Source organism: Cervus elaphus, chromosome 31 (assembly GCF_910594005.1).
Source record: "Cervus elaphus chromosome 31, mCerEla1.1, whole genome shotgun sequence".
Classification (NCBI taxonomy): domain Eukaryota; kingdom Metazoa; phylum Chordata; class Mammalia; order Artiodactyla; family Cervidae; genus Cervus; species Cervus elaphus.
Genome location: NC_057845.1, coordinates 20,187,723 through 20,213,183, shown reverse-complemented (window position 1 = coordinate 20,213,183; position 25,461 = coordinate 20,187,723). Strand labels below are relative to the sequence as shown.

The window sequence follows — 25,461 nt, the reverse complement described above, 5'->3', positions numbered from 1 at the left end:
TAGCACATCACCACTTCTCTCGAGCTTCTGACCCCATCATCTTTTTCTTTTCTCTCACAGAAAATGGGAACAGCCAGGTAGGGACTTTTTCAACTTACTCTCTGATGAATCTCCCTCAAATACAGTCGTTTGTGGTGTATAACTTCTCTCCAGTGTCAAAGCCTGAGATGATCCTAGACCTCCTCGAGGACAGTTCATTCTAGGTGTGCTATAGTTTCACCTCTTCAGTACCATCTACTCCTTTGATTATTGCTACCTCTTCGTCTTTGGCTCTTCCCGATCTGTCTTCTCAGTATTTATGCTTAAGTATTGGGTTGCCCAAAAACTTCTTTCAGGTTTTTCCTGTAACATTCCTAACAAAATTTTTGGCCAGCCCCACCACTTCCCGACATGAAACAAAACCTTGGACCCACCATCATGACTTCAGCTTTATGATTAGACTCTTTAAGAGCTCATACCCCAACTCCACTATCCCACCTCCCCACCCACACTTCATTATGATCTACTTTTGCCCCCATAGGTCCAGCAAAACTGTTCTCATTGAAATCCTGGTGGCTAAATCCAGTGAACCTTTTTCAGTCTGTAGCCTCCAGGCACTCTTTTTCAGTTGGCCGATAAAGCCTTGTTGGCTTTTATGTCTCTTAGACCCTAAGCCTATAGGGTTTGTTGAGTTCCTGGAACACGATCTCAATTTGATGAAATAATTAAAATGGAAAACAGGTGGGAGCCAGGTGATGAAGGCTTCTAATGCTGAGCTGGGAGGACTGATTTTTATTCTCTAGGCAGTAGTAATCTAGAAACATCTGAGGAGGAAAGTAGTAATCTATCTTTTGTGAAGTAAACTTGGGCAGTGGATGATTTTGGAGCAGTGGTTTGCAAAATGCCGTGTAGATCAGCAGGATCAGCATTACCTGGGAATTCATTAGATGAAAATTTTGGGTTCCACCCCTGACCTAGTCATTGAGAAACCCCGGAGGTGCAGCCACTTGACATCTGTTTCATAAAGCTCTAAGTTAGAAAACTTACTGGTTTGGAGGGGAAATAGAACAAGTGCAAGTCATCAAAGGCTTGAAATGGAGTCAGAGATGCTGTGGAGAGTGGGTTATGTGGAGAGAATGTGCAGTATTCAGTTACTGGATGACGGCTTTAGGCATTTATTTACTTATTTTCCCTGTAGCTACTGTCTTTGGAAAAGACCCTGATGCTGGGAAAGATTGAGGGCAGGAGGAGAAGGGGGCAACAGATGAGATGGTTGAAGGGCATTGCAGAGTCAATGGACGTGAGTTTGAGCCAACTCGGGGAGATAGTGAAGGACAGGGAAGCCTGGCGTGCTGCAGTCCATGCAAAGAGTTGGACATGACTGCGCACCAATGACGACAATTGATATGGAGAATATGCAGTCACCGTGGTGTGCCTCTGGAGTCTTACTGAGCTGGGGTCATTCAGTATGACCCAAGAGAACACAGGTCAAACCCAGGGCTAAAGTTATGATTAGCATTGTCTCACATCACTTCCTCCAAGATCCTGGTAGATACAAACGTGAGCACTTTGAGTAATTCATGCTGGAGAATTAGGAGAGAGAGAGAGAAGTGCTCCAAAGTCACTCCGCCTGTGAACAATCAACACTTATAACAGGAAAACAGACATCTATGTTACCAAAAAGTTTCTCTTCAAAACCTTCCCATCAGTTGCAGCTGACCCAAAAGGACCCAGTGGTCCTGAGGGGCTAGCTTGGATAAGGGGTGGTTCTCAGCGGTTCACTTTTAGAAACCAATTTTGAAATATCTCAGAGGGGGAGAGCATTGAAGTGAGGCGTAACAGGGTTCTCAGTTGCAAGCCAGAGAAGGCGACTGGTTGATTTAGGCTGAAAAGGAATTGATTCAATGGGCAGAGATTGCCCAGGAAGCTTGGAAACTAGGCAGCAACAAAGGTGATTACTCCGCTACTAGGTTCAAGGTCAAATCCTCTGAACAATGTCTACTCAAGCCCAGATGCCAGGAGCTGACGTGTTGCCCGCACTGAGTATGAGACAGCAGATGTTTTCCCTTGGCTGTTCTCATCCTCGCCTACCATTTCTTTGCTTCACCAACTAGGTGGAGTGTCCCAGATGCAAGGGAGGTTGGGAGAAATTTTTGCTTCCACAGGTAAAAGTGGTCTGTGCTATTTGAGCACCAGAATGGGATTCAGATGCAGAGCACATGCCCCTCCCCCCTGAAAAAGTAAAATCCACTGATGTTTATTTGCAAGTGTGTGGAACTAAAGACAGAGGGGATCTAAGACATCATCTAGATCAGATTCCAAAGATAAAAGTTTTAAAAGCCTTTTAACAAATACTTTAGAACACCTATATATAAACGATGTAAAAGGCATTGTTTTGCTGGCAGCTCCCCTTTTGTATTCGTGGACAGAGAAGTGCTCTCAACATACTCACTGCTACCTGTCAGTCTCTAAAATACCTTTAAAAAATTCGGGGTTCTATAATGACATTTAATAACGAGGGTGAACAAATCATTTTACAAGTGATTTGAAAATTCTTAAGAAAGCTCAGAACCTCGGCAGGAACAAAAAGGATTAAGCAGCATTAGGCTTACATTTTACCAACTGTTGGCTCTTGCTCAGTGAACTCAGACTTAGAGAAGTTTATGTGATGAATTTCCCTTAATGTCACAGAATAGTTTAAAGCTAAACAGGAGAACAGCTTCACTTGTGGTTTGGTGCTTTTTCCAGTACTTTCTCCAAACCAGACTCTTGGTCTTCATTGCCTTTTCTGGAAAAAAAAGTGGTCTTAGACTTTGAAGAGAACTTCATGTTGAAGTTCTCAAATACCCGTTATTTTATAATCTACCTCTGATCTCTTGAAAAACTGTTTCCTAATTTTAAATTAATACCACAGGTATACAAATTACTTTAAAAATCATTTGTGGGAAAAATGGTAATTTGAAAAATATTCAGATTCATAGTCCTAACCACAAATAATCTTGAATGCTTTAATTTCTACTTTAGTATCCTTTTAAAAGCCAGTTTAAAAATATTCACTACAGCTTTATTTATAGAACCCTAAACTGGAGCAACTCAATGTCCATCAACAGGATGAATGGATAAACGAACTATAATACATACAATAGAAGACTAGTCAGCTCAAAAAGAGGGAATGAACTACTGATCCTTGCACTAATACAGATGAGTTTTAAAGTAGCCAGTTGAGTGAAAAAAAAGCCAGAGGCAAACAAGTACATCCTGTAGAATAACATTTATGTAAAGTTCTAAGGCAGGCAAATGCAAAGTACGGTGACAGAGATCAGGACACTGGAAAGGAAATGGAGAAGGAAGAGATTTGAAAGGCATCCTAAGAGGAGATGGTTGTACAGTTGTATATACTTATTAAAACTTAACACACTTAAAACCTTAAAAAGTTGCGCAGGCATCTAGAAAGCCACAAGAATCTTATTTTCTGCTTCTGAACTCTTGGGGCAGAGGGTATATTATCAAAGAAAGAGTCTCACCAAGAATTAAGAAACTGTTAGATAACCATTCTTAAGTACAGACTTCCTAAACCTGAAAATGAAACTTTTCACTTGGTCAATAATTTAGAGAAAATATATGGACACTTAAAAATAGCCACTAAAGCTAACAGATAATAAAATATTTATTTTATTTTTGTAAAATTAAAAATAGTAGACAAGCATATGTAGTTACAGTTCCAAGGCAGAGCAATAGAAATATATAAATTATTGCAGCTTTAAAAGGAAAGTATAACAGCCAAGTAATGTCTAAATAAATTTTGAAACCAACTTGGTTTTCATCACGGCAGCTTCATTTTCTTTTCTCAAATCTTAGACAATTTTGAATGTTCTGCTAAAATTTAAAGCAAGATTAACACACACACACAAATTGTAAAAGTATGAATAGCATTTAACAGAAGTCACTACTGAACACTTTCTAAAATGCCTCTTTTGGAGGCAGCAGGATGGCAGTAAACATTCTATGTTTGAAAGAAGAAACACATTTACTAAAATTCTTTTTTTTTTTTGGTGCAGTTGTGGGAAGCTCCAAGTAACACTTTTTGAATGGAGGGTGGAGGGCAATACTCACTTGCATGATTTTTGTAATTTGTTAAGGTTAAAATTGTGGACTAATTCAACATCACTAAAATGCATTAGTAATCTGGATTCTTTTAAACTGAAAAAGAGTATGAAAAGTGTATGTTACAAACTAGGTGTTAAAGATATCTCAGTTTTAGAGACTTGCTATGATATGGTTCACAGCAAGGCGATCAAGTTGCTTAATAGGTTAGGCTACATTATTAATAAGGGCAGTTATGAAAGGATGAAGTGGATGAAAATCCCGAGACACTGGACAGAACCTTGTTATTCCAAGCACAGTATTAGAGCCCTTCTCCAAGATACATTTACTTGTGCCAGGGCTTCATTACCTTATTATTTGGTCAATGAACTCTCTCCCATTCCACCACAAATTTCCTCAAATAATTATTTCCACCAACCTAAACTTAAAAATGCAATTGAACACTGAAATCAACTATTTTTACAGCCACATCTGAACAAAGATACTTGAGTACTAAACATTTTTTATTAAGTACTTTAAAAGTACTCAAACATCTTACTTCGGCATAAAAATAACACTACAAGAACCTTACACTGTACCATTTGCAAGTTTTTATGTCACATAACCTAATTTTATGGTCACTAGCCTGAACTGCTTACTGAGCTACACAAATAATTTACTCTTTAAAAGTTCCTACTGAAGTTTTGAGCATATACATTTTGTATTACATTTTACAACATTAATAACACTAGCAGATTTCTTCTAAAACAAAATAAAGCCAAAATTTGTAAACATTAACACACACACATCTATCCCCAGAAATTAATTAAAAACACACACACACACACACACACACACAGCAAAAGCTGACTGAAAGGAACAGCATAAACACCAAGGTAAAAAAATATATAAACAAAAAGAATGAGCTCTAAACCATTCTCAGCAGTAAACGGTAAAATAAAAAACCCCAGAAATCTCAAGATGCCAACAATATATTTTGACTATATTTCTGAAATCACTTCCCAACATGAACTTATTTAAAAATAATCCTCAAATGTATATAAAAATGGGCACTCTGTGGTAAAATGAACATATAACTTGAAAAACTAAAAACATTTCTTTGCTCCAACACTGTAAGAAGCACACAGCGGAGTGGAACGCTGGCTGCCTGCGTGCATCGTCTGTTGCTGGTCTGGTCTGAAAGTGCATGCCTTTCAAAAGACTAATTTGGACACTGATTACTAGGATCAAAGGATAATAATCGCAAAGTAAACACATTTTTAGCTTAATTAAAAGGCTGACAGCATTTTAAATCTTTAAAGAGAACAATCTTGTGTTGTCAAAATCACTTTCAACTTCAAACTAATTTTTTAAACTTAATTCAACTTGTCTAATTATGAAATCTAAAGTGAAAAAATATTAGTCTTATTTCACTCTCCTTAATCATATCAGCTATTAAATAGCTGACTGGCAATCTCTTTTTTGCCATTTTTGAAACTAAAAGTATAGGTGAGATTTTCTTCTAAACATCCTCAAAAAATACTAACAACTCTGCCGAAAAATGGCCAAGGATGGTAACCAATATTTGGAGTATTTCATGTTCTCTGAAGGTAGAACTCAACTCTATCCCTTATCCTTACTTTAGCATATAGAATAACTGCATATTCGAGAAAACTAACATAGGAATATAGAATAAGTTTACCAAATATTTGGATAAACTGCTGTGCAAAATACTTTTGTCAAAAATTTTTTTAAACTAGAATATCCACCCAAATCAAGTACTAGTGAGTACCAGCACCACAGATATTTTTTAAGAGCACCGTGCCTTTGAAGAGCTTACGTATAAATATCTAAATGGAGTAAGTTAGTCTCCAAATAAGACCTTGGTACCTATATGGTCCCATCTAATTGTGCCAAGCTCAGCAGTAAAGCTACATATTTGCCAGAAATAAGCAAACACTTTCTTTGGATAACACTGTTGGATTCAGGACTGCTCTTCTGGAAATAAGCTACTGCTTCTATCAAAGGCAACACATCCCCAGTTTTTACGACTGTCCCTAAGTGATCTAAATAGAAGCACAAATGTGTGCAAGCACACTGGCTGGTAACATCCTTAATGAATTATGCCAAAAAAAGAGAGTAAAGTAAAATTTGAACATCTGTCCATAACAACGAAGCACTGAGACACTTACTGGCATCAGGAAACATCTCTATTCAACTCACAATTTATAGGGATTTTTGATATTGCACACATTTAATTTAAAGCTTATCAAAACTAAGGCAATGAATTCATTCCCCACTCCTTGGATTTTAAATTCATTTTGGATGACTCAAAGAATCGAGAGAAATGGAAAGCGTCTTTCAAAAGCTCCCTCCAAAAAGCAGTTATGTCATATTTCACAAAATCAGTAACATATTTCACAAAAATCAGTAACATATCAATTAATATCCTCGGGCAAATTTAACACATTTTATATTTTAGCATGACAAAAATTTGTTTTCTACTAGATAGAGGCATTTCTTTGCTTGGTCAAATACTCTTTGTGTTCAAGACTAAAATCTGCCCCAAGCCAGGGCAGCCCGCCAAATTTAAGGCAGAAGTTATTCATATCTTTATGTACAAAATTGCCAAGTTAATCGGCTTTTCTGTTGATGCTTTCATGCAAAGGATCCTGTCTCATAAATACATTCTAAGTACCAGCAGAAAACAGAATTTAGAGCCCATTTTAAATCTGCGTTGGTTATAGCATTCACTATACTATATGGCTTGAAAACTTATCTGTTTGAGACAACTTACTTGTTCAGAACTCTTGGAAACATGAGAAGCAACTAACAAAAATATCTTCTTAAAAAGGAGCTTATTTTTTTGAATTAGAATTTTACTTTTCTGTCACAAGCAATCTTCTCTTTTCCTTTTGATTCTAAAATTTAGAAAATGCTTTCTTTGGGCATGACTTTCCATGATGTTAACAGAATTTGGACAGTTGAAGAATTCTTGAACTTTTATCTAGCACACAAAATAATTTTTTTCAAAGACAGGACACCAGTTTCATGGCATATTAAATTATTTGACTTGGAAGTGAGGCTTGACTTAAACTCTTGTCCAAATTCTAACACATCAAAGTCACTATTGAAAGTAATACTGACTAAAATAGGCTTTTACTTCTACGGAGATAAGCTGACATACAAAAACTAGATTAGTATTTTCTTCCTGAACTCATAATTGCTTTTGTTAGAAAAAAATAATGTCTTTTATTTTCCCGTATACTTGCTTTAAAAAGTTATTAACTCCTCTTTCATAAGAGTTATTAGAAGTCAAAACAGTTCAACTAGATAGATTTCTATTCCAAAATACATTTATCTTTGGAAAACAAAGTAACAGCTGTAAAAACATTATTAAGAGAATAAAATGCAGTGATGTGAAATGAGTAACAAACTCACACACGAAGTGTAACTATAATATACAGAGCCATTCAAATGCACATTTATAAAGAGGACGAAAAGTACCTAAAATAGCATTTTTATATATAAAATTTTCATATTAAAATATTGCTCAATAAATAAGAGGTGATATTATGAATTCCATTTCCCTCTTGTTATCTTTAGTAATTTAGACTAATATAAGAACTTTGTTAACCTTCTGTTGTTTTGACAGGTGAATTACATTAAAACATGTTTAATAAAATCACACTGTAACAGTATATTTAAGTAGTCACATGTGGTATAAATTAGGGAGGGCTGTTTAGTAATTATGGGAAAATAGATTCCCCAAATGAATCAAAATGATTAACCCTAGAAGACTAGAGTGTAATGGTCTGCTTTATTTGGCAAAGATGTTGAATATTGCCTTAATCTTTGCAAATTTAATGACCATAAAATAATTGACCATAACTTTCTTCAACTTCTTCAAAGTGAACATGCCCAGCAGACCAAAAAATGGCAGAGCATGGGAAGTAAGTGTAAGTTGAGTTCAGTTGTTTATGGGAGGGTGTGACTTCAATCCCGTTCGGCCCATCTGCAGACATGGTAACTTGGAATAGTTCTTGAGAAGCTGTTCGATGGCAACGTGGCGGACATGGAGCTCTGAGGCTAAAGAATCCTTCTCTTGCACTTGGTGGGCTAACTCTTCAAAAACTTCTGTAAAGATTTAAAAAGTAATTCTATTTTTAATACACAGAAAGCTAATCTATGATTTATATTTCAAGTACTTAAGCTGAAATGAACACATTGGGCAAGTGTTTGTAATGAAAGTAGTTTGAAACCAAGGAAACAGCTGAGTTTTGATCATCCTAGGAAGTTGTACACTTTGCATAGCCAACTGGAATATGGTGTCCTTCTCCATCAAACGAAACTTGTGAGTCCTAAGCAATGACCCAGATGCACAGCAGAGATGGCAGTTACAGTCACTTCTGAGATCCTTTCCTCACACGGAATAAACAGGTTCAATGAATTTCTAATATGATTTATGGACAGTAAAGTGCCTGTTAGTACCCAGGTCTGGAACCTCCTCTAAGAGGCTTTGGAATCAGACTACCTGAATTTTTGTTCTGACTCTTAGTGTCTCAGGCAAGTAACTTAAACTATGTTTTAATTTCCTCTTATGGAATAACCTTGATAATGAAAGCACGCACCTTACAGGGTTACTGTGAGGATTAAATAAGATCATACTTGTAAAGTACTTGTCACAGGATAAGTACTTGACAAATGTTAAGTTGCTATTATTATTTTATTATCCTGAGAGGCTGTGTAGTCAAGAAAGACCACTACCTTTGGAGTTAAAAGGATAGGAATTAGAATCCTTAATCTGTTGCTTACTGAATGCAAGATCTCTGTAAGCAACTAAAGCAATTGTAAGCAATTTAAGGTTTCTGAAATGCGGTTTCCTTACCTAAATGGGAATTAATTGTAGGGGAAAAAGAAAAAAAGACAATTGGGGAAATTGAACACCGTTAACTGTATTAGCATCCTGCTTGAATGATATTAACACACTACTGTTCTTTTTTTAAAAACATGAGGTTGTGATTGCCTAAAAAAGAATATTATCTTTAGAGAAAATTCTACACTATTACATTTATGGACAACAAAACAAAATATTGTCTGGAATTTGTTCCAAAATAATCCATGCTGGAGGTAGGAGTAGGGGAAGGAAAACGGGTGCAAGTAGAGAAGAAGGAAAATTAGCCAGTTGAAATTTGGAAAGAGGGTTTCACTACATTATTCTGACTACTTTTGTGTTTGGAAGAGTTAATAATAATTAAAAAAAAACAAAACAAAATGGGGCCAATACCACCTGCCTTAGAAATCTGCTAAGGAGCACACCTGTGCAGTGCCTCACACAATAGTAGGCAGTAAAGAAACATGTTAGTAAGAGATTACGTTGCGGCCTCTGTTTTCACCAGAGAAAGAGGAATCTACGTCACGAGCAGTTCACTGAGAAGACTAAGAAAAATGCTTTTTGCTCTGGAAAGTCTAAGAGGGTCATTTCTAAATTTAAACGCAAATAATGATAATAAGGGATTTTCTGTAACAAAACTGGCACATGTAAGAAGTACTGACATGAGTCTTTACCCTGTATTTGTTGTTGGAGCTCTGCATTCAGTTGCTTTACCTCACCAAGAGTCATCGAATTCACTGAAACATGAAAATACAATCATTACTACCATGACAACCTGGGGAAATAAGTTTTCTACACCATCAACACAACATCCTATTTAAAACAAAGTATCTGCATTTATTTCTGAACATGACATTTAACAGGACCCTAGGATTCACTCATTAACTCCTAAAGTGCTGGGTTTTCACATTCTGCCCACAATCCACAACCAGTCTATTTCACAACTATCTATCTATCTCCACCTGAAATAAAAGGTTCACTGAAAAATTCTTAGCACTAGGTCCAATGGGTTCTGGTATTTCTCATGCTGTTTCCGTTTTTAAAAAGTGCTAGTTACTACCCATTGAGTTGACTTTGCTAAAGCGCTACATGCTTCATGATGTGTAGCTTGAAAAAGACCAACGTACTACAGGAACAGTTTGAAAATCAATTTATCTAGCTGTATGTTGTTGTTAAGTCGCTCAGTTGTGTCTGACTCTTGTGACCCGATAGACTGCAACCCACCAGGCTCTTCTGCCCATGGAATTCTCCAGCCAGGAATACTGGAGTAGGTTGCCATTTCCTACTCTAGGGGATCGTCCTGCCCCAGGAACTGAACCTTCGTCTCCTGAACTGGCAGGAGACTCTTCAGCACTGGGCCACCAGGGGAGCACTGTCTACGTTTACGACTGTAGATAACTCAGATGCAGAATCAAGAAGTTATACAAAGATAGACCCAAGGGCCCTTCTAGCCCTAAGATCACTTGATTCTAAGTTAATTAAAATCACGTTTGTTCCTGTGCGTTTCTGAAGAAACAGATGCAGACTGAATGAGTCAGTTTTTCCAGGTGCACACATTACCTTTAACCTTTGGTAACATGTCAGGTTTCTGCTTTTGAAATACCAGCCCCAATTAGTCTTGTAGGGATTAGCAACATGACCGTGTGTGTTTGTCAATGGTGGAGGCTCTACTTCTAAACTATATGAACTCTGAACTTCCTAATTCCCAAACTGTTGATTCCATTCTATTAATAATTTAAAGTGGCAAAACAAATGATGGGACTGTAGAATTCCAGTGGTTTTAGGGCATACTAAGGAATATTCCAAAGAAATGATAGCATTTTTGCTAGGGTGAACCTGTCATTTAAATGCTAAATTAACCAAACCTGTAATTCCACAGCAAAATTCTTGACATATCACATATGTGAAATATTAAAAAAATAAAAAAGAACCAACAAAACTCCAATCTTTACCCCCTTTCCCTATACTTACATTCCTCTCTGCTGTAATGTGGATGCTGGGTCTGGACATGAGCTTCTGGACCAGAGATTGTGTTTTCCTTTTTCTGTTCCCGGTTGTGACTGTGGGGCCACAGTACACTACTGTGGCATAAAGCGGTACCCGAATCTTGTAACACAGCAAGCCCAAAGTCTGTGTTCTCCCTCTGTTCCAACATTCGTTGTGTACAGTTTGAGAGGCCACCTGCATTTCCTTCTATCCACTTTGCAGAGTACTTTGGTACTTGAGAGTCAAACTGTGGGAGTAACTTTTTATCTGGCTTATGCCTGAAGTTAAACAGGTGATGCTGGGGGTTTTTAGAACACTCGGAGTCTGAATCCAGATCCTTATTTTGTGCATATTGTACAATCCAATTTATCTTCTTGCTCAAAATGGTTTTAACTTCTTCATAAGTACTTTTTGAAAGCTTAGATCGAGGACAATCCTGGTTTGCAATCAAATGATATTTTTCAAAGCAGTCTTTATGGCCCCTTAACGATTTGGTGTGCAAGAGATCAGATTTTGGTATTCCTAAAAGAAAAAAAGACGTGAAATGTTGTGAAGTAATTAGCCTCCAACTAATAATAAAAAAAATAAATAAATAAAAAAAAAAGAAAAAAAGACGTGACACAATTTTGTTTTTTTATAAGCTGCATTAAAAAATATAAATCTTAGTAAATACCGAGTCACCAATTAATTTACATATTAGTGGAAAAATGCTAAAGAATATTAGTATTAATAATATACATATATATTACAATAATGTATAGTCTAATAATTTATGCTTCAGTTTAACTATATATTCAATAAATTCTGAATAGCAGAAATATTAAATTCTTATGAATAGCAAAGCCTTTCTTAAGGACTTAATGATTCAATTTCAACCTCAGTCCAGAGGCATGTTATTGCATAATATTAAAAAATACCACCAAACCAGATATTTTTATTTACAGAATATTGACCTGTACATTATAAAGCTTTCTTCACTAGCTCTCCTGAAGTTATACATTTGTAAAAATTTTTGTTATAGGTTTAATAAAGAGAAATGCTTCACAATTTTTTCCTAACAAAAAAACGCAGTAAATCATGATTTTAAATTAATAGTTATATTTTTACTGGGGAAAGATAAACCAGAATCAGAAAAATATACATTAATAAAAGCCTCAAAAAGTCAATGAACTGTTTAGATTTTTTCAAGTAAGAAAATAAAAACATCTAAAATGTTTTCACGTTTAATACTTACTAAAACTTCATAATTTTATCTCTAGAAGAAATGCACTACACACAATTCTTATTCACAGAGCAACAAATTCAGTCTACCAAGACACAATATAATTCTTCAACTCACAAACGTTCATTACACACCACAAATCATGGAAAATACTACACATTTACATTTCCAACTTTTTAGTAGAGCTCAAGTATGCTATCTCTATTGTTTTTTAAAAGAGAATACATTTTCAAATATACAACATACTTTGAAATACAGAATACATTGATACATTTTTGTAAGTTCAAACCATTTAAAATAAAACAGCAGTGCTTTTATGTTGAAGGTGAACATGGGATGTGGAATGGAAAATTAATGCCTGCAAGAATTAAGCATTCTAAATTGCTTAGCTTTGAAAACAGGAAGTTGAGAACCACTCAGGTGTTAACTTAAAAAGGAAGTTTTAACTGACTCATCAGAAAAAATTACATTCTGTATCCATCCCTTGTTTTAAAAGCTGAAGTTGTAATAATTTTATTCACTGACTTGCTGGCTAATACTAAAATAGTGATGTATCTGTATTTTAACAGTATTAAATCAGGTGCAAAATAAAAATACTAACTTGTTCTAAAACAACATCACATCAGCCAATGATGGGTCCTGCCAAAACCAGTACTAACTGGGCTGTTAGTTCCCTCACAAGTAAGCTACGGGGGCACCCGTCTTAAATACTAACTGTCTAACTAAGCAGACATGCCTCACCAGGTAAACTCAACCATTTCAGTCGTGTTTCTTCCACCGAGTGCAAAAACCAAACTTAAAACAATTGCACACACATTTTATTTACTCCTTTGGTGCCCGTGCTGTATTTGTGTGTGTATATACTTTTTACCAGTTATTGTCTGGTTACGTCAAATTTCCTGCAAAATTAAAATATTCAAGCACAAAACTTCAAAGCTATTTGACAACACAGTGTAAGCCTTCGAAACCTGGTAAATTAACATAAAAAGGAAGTGCACAAATCTTGATTAGAATAAACAGATAAAAAGTACTTTATAATATTATGTATGGTTTAATATCATAAATAAGACAAAAAGGCAGTTAGCATCAATTACAGATAAAATAAGAAACACCTCCATTCTGCTGTTTGATTCTAACACTGATTGCTAGGCAGAGAGAACCTGAAGCTCACTTGTTTAGTAACTTTGGAAAATTCACTAAAGAGCTTTCTTACTCTCTTGGGGCTCGGTGCCAACAGGTAGCTGGCCAATCCCGGAAACCGTAAATGGTCTCATGCTCACTCAGTCCATTGCCACAGCACTAATCTATGTAGCGATGGTTTAGCTGAATCTAAACGTTGTAAATTATATTCTCCTTTACTATAAGTGAGAGGAGATCCTTCTGTGTGTAAGGAGGATTCTAAGCTAGGCTGTGTGCGTTTGTGCTAAGATGCTTCAGTGTCTGCCTCTCTGTGGCCCCAAGGACCACAGCCTGTCAGGCTACTCTGCGCCTGGGATTCTTCAGGCGAGAGTACTGGAGTGGGTGGCCACGCTCTCCTCCTGGGGATCTTCCCAACTCAGAGATCAAACCCGTGTCTCTTATGTCTCCTGCACTGGCAGGTGGGTTCTTTACCACTGGTGCCACCTGGGAAGCCAAAAGAAAGTCAGTTTTCTTTGCTGCTAGTTTTTTTGGGGTTTTAAAAAATTTATTTGGAATGTTCAGAAGTTGTATTAAAAAAAGACAAAAATATGAAACGACAACTTTCCCAATATGCCCCAGAGCTTTACTAACAAGTCAATATAATAAATGTTTATTTGAAGAATAATGTGGGCTTTTAAAGTTAATGATTTTTTTAATCCAATCTTTCTTCTTAGTAATTTATGTAAGATAACTTTTTGTTCTTCAGAAATAATTTTTTCTTTTAACTTTTACTTAAATCCCCACCCCCAAATGAACGTTTGGAGCCCAGTAAACACACAATTATATGCATACTGGTAATCAGCTGAGACAAAAAGCAAATCAGAGAACAACAATATTCAATTTACTGTGAAAATATGTAAATGTAAAGTAAATTTCAGATTCAGACACTCAGGTGAAAAATCCCATATAAAAGACAAAAAAATGTCATGACAGGAAGAGTTCTGAATGTGGGAATATTTCTAGTTAGATGTCCCATGTGCTTATTTGCTCAGTCATGTCTGACTCTGATCCCATGGACTGGAGCCGGCCAGGCTCCTCTGTCCATGGTATTCTCCAGGCAAGAACACTGGAGGGGCTGCCATGCCCCTAGAGGTCCCATTTGCTCCTCACATTCCCCCCGCCTCTTCCTCCATCCTTACACCCACACCCACTCCTCCTCCTGAGTCTGGCACACCCCACTGCTCAAGGAAGAATCTGGGTGTCCTCCGTGACAGTTCCTCCTGGTGCTGCATCCCAGATGCTTTACTGTCCACCTTCACAGACTTCTCCCCACTAAAACCTAGCACACTAAATCTTCCTTCACACCATGACCACTCCCCCTCCATCATCTGGGTCTTCATACCAGCCCCTCTCTAGTTCCTCCTTCCTCTGAGAAGCCTTTTCTAACCAGTTACATCTGAGCTAATGGCACCAGATTTTCAAATTGCTTCTTCACTGGCCTTTATCTCCTGCTAGAGGTAAATTCTATAAGAAAGAGCACCATCTGTTTTATACACATCCTTATTATCATAGTGCCTGGCACATAGTGAATACTCAAGAAAAAGTCATTACATGAATAAAGGAAAATTAAAATTGCATTTAAAAAGCAAACCTAAAACTTATTACCAATTATTATTTGAGGTCTACTCCAATGAAGTTTGGCCCATCCACAAGGTAACTAGGCTGTGCAGCTTTGCAGGCTCTCAGAAGTTAACTGGGCTTCCCAGGTGGCACAGTGGTAAAGAATTCGCCTGCCAGTGCAGGAGACCCAAGTTCAATTCCTGGGTTAGGAAGATCCCCTGGAGGAGGAAATGGCAACCCCCTCCAGTTTTCTTGCTTGGGAAATCCCATGGACAGAGAAGCCTGGTGGGTTATAGTCCATGGGGGTTACAAAGAGTTGGATGTGACTGAGCGAACACAAACACACACAGAAGTTAATTAAAGGCATCTTCCAGTGGAGTTACTCCTGTTTGGTTTAATATGACATTAATCCCAAGAACTGATGAGTGGCACTGATATATAGAGATGCATTCCAGTGGCATCATTCAATCTGCCAAATAAAATCAGGAAGTTCTACTCAATTACTTATTTTTATTAGAAATATACATACTGTGAATATACAAGGCTGTTTTATGTAAACTGTAGCTCATTCATCCAGATCTGTACCTATACCTTCTTAGCTCACTAAAAATTTAAAACCTGAATCAATTTTAAAGTTTAATTTGAAAATACTTGTCTTGTAAACATAGTTTAAAATACCCAATTAAGAAAATTTAATATACTGACACTTCATATACCTTTTTACTAGAAATGAATGTGAGTAGCCCACTCAATTTGTATCAACAATATATGTGTCATTTTATAAATTCCTGAAGTGATTTTGTTTTTTCCACCTCATCAGTTTGAGTTAATATAAGAGAAACAACCACTGCTATTATCAGAGATCCCAGTGAGTTTTCCAGTTGACTTTATAAATTTTAATTGCATTTACAAGTGTTAACAGCTCTGAGCACTAATTTGTTTCTTCAGCAGCTTTTGAAAGGGAATGAATCTAAATGCAATTAAATGAGTTGGTACTTTTCAAAAACTGAGTTAGAAGTAATTTCCAAACCAGTTCCACAAAAACTGTACTACAACTTCCTAATAAAACTTCTGAGGACCAATATAATTGACATCCTAAGTATTAGGAAAACTTTAAAACATATCACATAGATGGCTATGTAACTTTGGGTCTTGAGTTCCTGATTAGTAGAGAACCAGGACCTTACTTGGCAACCATAATTGCTAATATTTTGGAAATTTATTTTGGTGGACATTTTTGTATGAACAGTGGTATTTTTAAAAATTAAGCTGTTTCTATTCAATAGTTTTCTTTATAACGTTTTTCCCCACTTTCATTTCTGATTTTGTTATACTGTTCTCACATACTTTGAAAACCCTCCCACTAACCCATCTGCTATGCTATCCCCATTTCTATTCTTTAAATTCCTTTCTAGGATCAATTTGCTTTAAGAAAACTTGGTTAAAGTCATAAAAGGGCAAAAGCCACTCAAATGTAGATCTTCTCGTTTGCCTATCATTGTCACCCTTTTAAAATAAAGATGTTTCCATGCATATATTTAATATGCTTATTGTAGTTAACAGTTTGTCCTCTCACAAGATGATACTCCAAATGGCACTAAATAACAGCCACAGAACCCCAAACACTTAAGTTCTACGACATGTCCCATCACCTTCTGCTTTTCCCTTTTAGCCTCTTGAAGATCTTATTTATGATTTGGTGGTAATTAGATAAGCAAAGCAATCTTTTCCTGCTGGTTCCCCAGCTGGTCCTATCAAACAGTGCCATCTCTCAGCCGACTACACTGATGTTACATCCCTTCTTATTTTCACAGGTTCTCAAATCATATCATCTGACTGCCATATGCATATTTACTCTGTCAATTAGTCTTCCTTCTGAATGTGACTGCTATATTTCATTCCTCAGTCACAGGACTGGCTTCATATAATTTGGTATTCCATAGGTTGAGCAAATATAATACAACCAACTGTTGGATGTAAAGCTGTAATACCTGTTATATCAGCAGGAGACTGGAAAGCTCGAAGGGAGTAAGCATTTCAACTTTTACTACAACCTCAAAAAAAAAAAAAATTAGAGAACTGGCAGTACTGGTTTTCCAAATGGTGGGTTTGTGTGTTCTTTCTTAATTTTAAAGTAAGGCAAGATAATTTAGTTATGTCAAGTTTCAGGTTAACAGGCTGTGAAGAAATTTTAAGCACACTGCCTCCAGACATAACCAACATTTGTGCAACAATTCACAGTACTGCTTCAGAATCTTTTTTTATGGAGGCTCACATTTGCCCAGCATAAAGAATTTTCCAAGAGTTAAGGTGTTTTCTTTTTATGATGGATGATCTTATCCTGGTTGCTAGGAATGGAGAACAAGCACCTACATGTTTATGTGTTGCCCATATTAAGCCAAGTTTACGTACATCTTTGTTGTTCAGTCGTGTCCGAATATTTGCGACCCCATGAACTGCAGCATGCCAGGCTTCCTTGTCCTTCACTATCTCTGTGCTCAAACTCATGTCCACTGAGTCAATGATGCCATCCAACCATCTCTCCTCTTGCCCTCAAACCTTTTCCAGCATCAAGGTCTTTTCCAATGAGTCAGCTCTTCGCATCAGGTGGCCAAAGTATTGGAGCTTCATTCTTCAAATGAATATTCAGGACTGCTTTCCCTTTAGGACTGACTGGTTTGATCTCTTTGCAGCCCAAGGGACTCTTGAGAGTGTTCTCCAGCACCACAATTCGAAAGCATCAATCTTCGGCGCTCAGCTCTCTTTATGGTTCAACTCTCACATCCATACAGGACTACTGAAAAAATCATGGCTTTGACTATACAGACCTTTGTCAGCAGAGTGATGTCTCATGTTTTTAATACGCTGTCTAGGTTGGTCATAGCTTTTCTTCCAAGGAGCAAGTGTCTTTAATTCACGGTGGCAGTCACTGTCCACAGTGATTGTGGAGCCCAAGAAAATAAAGTCTGTCACTGTTTCCACTTTTTCAGTAAGTGTTAATTGTAAAGATGGGAGCAAAGAGCTAAACTCTATTGAATTAAGAAGGAAAGGAAGGAGCTGTTATGCCTTTGTTTCTGAGGACCAGGTTCCCATTTCTGAAAAAAGGAATAGAGGAAAAGTTGGGGCTTCCCTGATGACTCAGATGGTAAAGAATCTGCCTGCAATGCAGGAGACCCAGGTTTGATCCCTGGGTCAGGAAGACTCCCTGGAAAAGGGAATGGCTACCCACTCCAGTATTCTTGTCTGGAGAATTCCATGGACAGAGGAACCTGGCGGGCTACAGTCCATGGGGTTGCAAAGAGTCAGATATGACTGAGTGACTAACACTTTTCACTTTTCTGGAAGTAGAGGTGGCATGCCCACAGCCTGAAGTCTGGATCCATACTGTAGCAAGTTCTGCTTAGCCTATAAATGTTTTTAAAAAATTTAGATTCACTTACAGTTTTTGATTTCTTGGTTTCCCTTAAAAACATAATCAGAAGATCTGACAGCAAATGGCTAGTAATGAGAAGCAGCTACTGCCTGAAAACTGGGCAAGTGCTCTTCACCAGTCCTTATGTTTCCCTTTGGGAGTGTGCAGGTACTTGTGACTTATCCAGCAGAGCCATGCTGGTTAGTGACTCTCACACTACACTGAGACTGTAATGACGCAGGTCTGGATTGCTTCTGTGGAGGTAATGGCTGTCCCAGTAATGGCTGGACACCCCAGGTGACCAGGCTCCTCTGTATTTGATGATCAAGCAGCAGCCAAGCCATGATTCAAGAAGAGTGATCACCTTTAGATCTACTGCCAGTCACAGGCATGCAGTGGGAGGACGCTCAGACTGTCTACACTCTTACTAGCAAAAGGCAGATTAGCCTGAAGGTGGGAAGACAAGGATGGATACTTGGGGCACCTACTTCCTTAAATCCGAAACAGGGAAAATTGTATCAGTTGTCCTCTGTGCCTCAGTGGGCTCTGTGGTGAACAGTGCTCCAGTCCCCTCCCCCTAACATCACTTTAGAGTCTGTCATGTTCAAATACCCAACATACTGTTCAAAGGAATAGGGAATTGCTTATCTCTGCATTGGAAACAGATGGAATTATTGGAAACTGTACTAAGCCAATACACAGATGGGCTCAGCAACTTGCTTTTCCAAATTTTGAGAATCATTGCCTTAAAGAAAGATATACCGACAGGTGGTCTGTGGACAGCGTATTTCAGTTTAGGAGATGTTTATGCCAAAGGTTTTTGTGTGTGCGGAGAGAAGGATTAAGCAGTTAGTCAAAGCAGATTTATCCAATAAACAAATTATAAGGGCAAATTTCAATCAGCAAAGAGTTCAGAAGGTTGATGTTAAAAGATAAACCTCAACCTCAAATAACCAAGGAAGCCACAGCAGAACTGAATTCTTGCAATGATGGATGTATAAACTGCAAATAATTTATCAAAAAGAAAACCTTTTTCAGTGAATTTTACTTTTTCATCATAACAGTTGGGAAACTGGAGAAACACACCTACATAACAACTGTTTATTACTAACTGGGTACAAAAAATAACAATCTACACTCAATTCTGCTCTCAAATTTAATTACCTATTTTAACGAGAAAGGTCCAATAGAACTCTCTGTGATAGTGGACGTGTTCTCATCCTGTGCTATATACAATACCATAGCCACTAACCTTATGTGGCTACCAAGCATGTGAAATGTAGAAAGCATGACCAAGGAACTAGGGTTTTAATTTTGACTTTAATTAACTTAAATTTAAATCACTACATTGTGGCTAGGTTACCAAATTGGACAGGGTAGCTTGTCCATAGATAACTGATGAAGTACAAGGGTATTTGGAAAAAGAATACGAATGGAAGTTATCCATCTTTAGGATACTACGCTCACAGTAGCACAGAATATAAAAAGCTAAAATTGCTTTTCTAGCACATTAAAAATACTATGTTTAGACTATAATTGTTAAGTGGCACAAAGAATTAAAAGTTATAAAAACTTGTAGTAAATAATCCAGTTGACCTAAGTAACCCTCTACTTATTTAGTTTTTCTAAGTAAAATTTCCCCCAAAATAGGCAAAGTTAAAAAGATACACATTACTTAAATAAAAGATAAGTCTAGAAAAAAGGCATTCATAATAACATGGATGAACGAGAATAAACCATTATGACAAAGGAAATTTATGGGGTCAAAAGTAAGAAATGTGATAGCCATGTGAACACTGCCCTTTGTCTCCTGAACTGCCCTCTGCCTAGTTAAGGTTTTGCCTGATTTATTTTCTTACAAATAAGAAAAACAAAATAAAAGCTGTCCTGCAGCTATTTATAAAACATCTGTTTTGTATCTCAACTTCTTTGCATGTATCTGAATCACTGTTCCTGAAGTTCTAGCTGACTATTCCTTATATAATGCTTTACAGCAGCATCTAATAGAGATTTACTAGCAAGTGAATTTGAAGTCATTTCTAATTCAATTACTACTATAGGTAGTAAATGGTAAAAATCAAAACTGATGGGAAACAATCACTACAACTCACCAACCATTTGATTAAAAAAACTAAAGATTTTTCAAAAAGGCAATAATTGATGAATCATACTGAAACATGCTAAAAAAGAAAGATTGTGACTATATACTATAATTGAATCACAGCATTTCTACAGTAAAAGGAACTTTGATTTGCAGAAAGGGTTTGGAGAGCTAGTGTCCAGTAAAATCGTTCCATGATGAAACAAAGTTATAAAAATTACAGTCCATTTCCAGTTTTTTAAGGAATCTCCACACTGTTTTCCATAGTGGCTGTACCAGCCCAGGTGGGATGCATGAGACAAGTGCTCGGGCCTGGTGCACTGGGAAGACCCAGAGGAGTCGGGTGAAGAGGGAGGTGGGAGGGGGGATCGGGATGGGGAATAAGTGTAAATCTATGGCTGATTCATATCAATGTATGACAAAACCCACTGAAATGTTGTGAAGTAATTAGCCTCCAACTAATAAAAAAATTAAAAAAAAAAAAAAAAAATTACAGTCCAATGCAGTGCAACCTTTTTTATCCATTTATATGAAAAAGATGTTTCTGATATATTAAATTAAAAGACCAGTTATAAATGGTATACATAGCCTGATTTCATTTTTGAACACAACTTACCATGTATACATGCATACTGTACTGCAGAAAATAATTTATAAAACACACCAAAAATATTAAGATTATTGGTAGATATGTGGGATTATAAATCTTAAAATTCTTTTTGCTTCCTGTATTTTGATTTTTCTGTAATAGTGTGCTTTTTCAATGAAAATAAAAAGAGATGAAAAGAGAGAAATTTCATTTCAGTGAGAGAAAGAAAATCTTTCATCATTTAAATAGTGAAAATTTAAAACATTTTTTAAAAAGCCTACAAAGAAATATTTTGGTTTGGGAAAGAAAACAGGGTGTCTTAGTGCAAGACACATTAGGTCTTAAGTTATATGGTTCATTATATAGTTCATTGGTATGTTCCAATGAACTAAGTAAAACAAAAAAATTATAATACTGGAATGATAAAAGATACATAGTCCTAAAATATTCCAATATTCTGAATATTTTTAAGGTTGAAAATTTCCTTAGGCTAACAATGTTTCTAGCAAAGGGTAACCTTCAAATCAAAGATTCCTCTCCTCCGAAGTCAGATTATAACCACTGCATAGTTTTATCTGGAAATCCTTGTTGGAGACCCAAAGACTTGAAAGGCACGGAGGGAAAAAGACACTGACGTGTGAACACAATCCGTGTTGTTGAAAGCAGCTGGGGAAACGACTAGCTGGGCAGCTGCTGTGGTTGCTGCTGTCTAATTGCTCAGTCTTGTCCAAGTCTTTGTGACCCTATGCACAGGAGACGGCTAGGCTCCTCTGTCCAGGGCATTTCCCAGGCAAGAATACTGGAGTGGGTTGCGATTTCCTTCTCCAGGGGGTTTTCCCAGGGACTGAACCCACGTCTTCTGCTTGGCAGGCAGATTCTTTTACCACTGAGCCACCAGGGCAGCTGATACATGAGGCGAATTACAGTGGCGAGAGCAGAAAAATCTACTGAAAACCAAATCATAAAAGAAAACCAAATCATAAAAAGGTAAACTCAGGGGACTTCCCCAGTGGTCCAGGAGCTAAGACTCTGCACTCCCAATGCAGGGAGCCCAGGTTCTACCCCTAGTCAGGAAACTAGATCCCACATGTTGCAAACTAAGAGTTTGCATAAAGCAACTAAGACCCAGTGCAGCCAAAACCGAGGATAAAGTCAAACTTCAGTGTGCATAAAACACTGAATTATTTTGGCAATGGAAGAGTTGTTCAAATGAACAACACAAATGAGTGAACAACACAACTCAACACAAATGAACAACACAAAGTCAATACACAAATGAGTCAGAATGATTGTTTCAGTAGACTTTCATCTTTTTAGATGAGATGAAAATAAAACACTTCTGTATTTCAATTTAAATAACAGCTGCACCACATGCTGCTGATATATTTACCAAAGAGCTCCTACACTTATTATCTTTTTGTGATCTTTGAAGTGGCCCTGTGAACACTGGCAACAGTGTAATTTACCATCTCTATTTAATATCAATAAACGTTAGGCAGTTGCATACTAGGAGGAAGCCGAAGTCAATGGTGTTTAAGACACAGGAAACTAAATAAAGTATGGAAGTGAGAAAGAAATGGAGGAAACTAGAGGAAGGGAGAGACAGTGGGCATGGATGATTGGCTTGTAGAGTGCCTTTGAAGAGGTAATAAAGGTAGCCAGTTAAGCAGATACCTGGTCATGAAATGTCTCATGTGTCATGTTAGGGAGTTAACAGTCTAACCAGAAGAAAATGGTAAGGAATCAGTGAGGAGTTCTAAGAAAATTAATGGTGTATCAGATTAGCACTTTAAAGACCCTTCTGGTGATACCGAGAGAACTAGGGGTGTGGGGTAGTGACAGGGAAGGGAGATCAAGTCTATAAATCTGACTAAGTGGGTCTTGAGGTGGTACTGTAAGAAGGAATAAAGGCATACAGCTTGAAATGCAGAGCTTAGGTCAGCCACAACCCATCACCTCAACTGCACAACTTTGTATGGAAAGCCCTGAAGAAACTGGAACCATTCATTCGCAGGGCAGTTTTTCAAAGTTTGGTCCCGGGACCACCTGCGTAGGAGTCAGCTGGGATTGCCGTTAAAATGCAAGTTCCGAGACTCAACTGTAGATCTACTGAAACACAATCTCTGGGGTATTGGACCTGGAATTCCATGTGAACCAAAGATGAAAGACATAAAAACGCCATGTGTATATGGAAGTAAGGAGATAAATTTAGTCTGGGAAACTTAAATTCAAGATTCCTGTGGTGTTGTTCAGTCACTTGGTCGTGTCCGACTCTTTGCTATCCCATGGACTGCAACATGCCAGGCTTCCCCGTGCTTCACCATCTTCCAGAGTTTGCTCAAACTCAAACATCATTGAGTCAGTGATGCCATCCAACCATCTCATCCTCTGTCGCCCGCTTCTCTACCTGCCCTCAGTCTTTTCCAGCATCAGGGTCTTTACCAATGAGTTGGCTCTTCACATCAGGAGGCCAGAGCATTGGAGCTTTAGCTTTATCAGTCCTTCCAATGAATATTCAGGGTTGATTTCTTTTAGGATTGACTGGTTTGATCCCCTTGCTCAACAAGGGACTGTCAAGAATCTTCTCCAACACTACAGTTCAAAAGCATCAATTCTTCGGCACTGAGCTGTCTTTATAGTCCAACTCTCACATCTATACATGACTACTGGAAAAACCATAGCTTTGACTATATGGACCTTTGTAGGCAAAGTAATGTCTCTGCTTTTTAATACGCTGTCTAGGTCTGTCATTGCTTTTCTGCCAAGGAGCAAATGTCTTTTAACATTTAAGACACCTGTAGAATATCTAAATGGAGAGGCCCAGAAGGTGGTTGGATATACAGGTCTGGCATTTAAAAGAAAATTGGCCTATGATATGTTCATGGAGTTCCATTAGCTTACAAAGGTATAGCTGAAGCTCATGCAGTGAAAGAAACAGATAGTGAAATATGAGAAGAAAAGAAAAACAAGGACAGCATTCAATGAAACAGTGGTATTTCAGGGATCTGCAATAGGTAATGAACTAAAGAAGAAGAAAAGAGGGCAGAAATAAGAGGCCAGAGCTATTTTAACAGAGAACCCAGGAAGCTGAGTGTTTCAAAAAAGAGGGAAATGTTAAATGTCAGATTTTGAAAATGGCAAGGACATGAAACTATTTATTGTGTTGACAACTAGGAAGTCACTGGTGAAAGCAAAAGAGGAGGCCAATTACAGGGGCATTGAAGAGGAAGTGGGGAGGAGGGACAGAGGAGACACTGAATGGACACTGCTCTTGTGAGAACGATAGCTTTAAGGGACAGAGAGGAATCCTTTTTTCCCTTGATTTTCTTATAAATATGGGAGACAGGAGCATTTCTGCCATTCTAATCATCTTTTCGGTCACTCTGTCAGGTTACGGAGAAGATAACTGTACTATGCAAGATGTGTCAGTGTATGATAAAACAAATGAAGGCAAGAATAAATGAAGAGTGGGTGGTAGAAAAGAGAGACAGGGTGTAAGAAACATGAAATTAAATTATGCTTTAATTAGTCTTGACTGAGAATTGTGATATTTTAATTTCTTTCCTCAGATACTTATGACTGCTATTTCATTTGGTTAGTAAATACACTGGTAATAAAAAACTAAGTTTTTTGAAGAACTGTCTTATACATTACATAGGAATTATTATACTATATTTGTTCTACTTTGTAGTATAAATACAGCCAAAATGTTGACTGACAATGAACTGAACTTGACTGTTGACATACTGAAATTACTCCAATGAGTCAAAGCAACATGGTCAAGGTTATGAGGGATACTTTAACACCACCAGACTTCCTCTGTGTGTGAACTCTGTTTTCACAGCAGACTAGCAATTATCATTTGCTAAATTCATGGCAGATATTATTTCACCAGTTATCGTGAGTTTTAGATATTGAAGATGTCATTTAAGTGTATTTGAATTGCACTCTGGTGGTTGGAAGGCACTTTTACTATTAATTTTAATCCTCATTTTATGTAGGAAATGAACACTAAATGTAAATTTTAAATAAGGTAATACATGGAAAAGTATACCAGTGATTGAATTTATTCTTCATAAAAGGCAAATGACTCTATATTGCCTTCTAATATACCATATAACTTATTCTTGTTAACTGTATTATCCTTAGTTACCAAACAATTGCTGGCACACAGCAGTTGCCTAATTAATATTTACTGAGTGAATGTGTATAAAAATCTCTATGAACATAGCTTTGACTCTAAGATTCAGATTTTCATGGGTGCCACAAGCCATTGTTTTGCCTTGCTGTTATATAGTTGAGACAGTAATGCCAAAAAGCTAACTGAAATAGACACACTAGTTTAAAACTATTTGTAAACAGACACTGTTTTCCCTTATTACAAACTATAAATCCAAGGCTCGGTGTTTAATGGGCTTATTCCCCTTATCAAAATCCTAATAGATGGTGTGCCAAA

The 25,461-nt window shown here is 37.2% G+C and overlaps 1 protein-coding gene across 2 annotated transcripts in view; it reads right to left on the bottom strand.

Moving 5' to 3' along the window:
- Positions 1–3,628: 3,628 nt before the first annotated feature.
- Positions 3,629–25,461, bottom strand: part of C31H21orf91 (chromosome 31 C21orf91 homolog) — a 33,418-nt gene continuing 11,585 nt past the window's right edge. For both annotated transcript variants that reach the window (XM_043892834.1, XM_043892833.1), the window contains exons 3-5: positions 10,928–11,464; positions 9,631–9,693; positions 3,629–8,199 (exon numbers count right to left, since the gene is read on the bottom strand). In XM_043892834.1, coding sequence (XP_043748769.1) covers positions 8,033–8,199; positions 9,631–9,693; positions 10,928–11,464 — 767 coding nt within the window. In that variant the 3' untranslated portion in view covers positions 3,629–8,032. The remainder of the gene's footprint in view (positions 8,200–9,630; positions 9,694–10,927; positions 11,465–25,461) is intronic.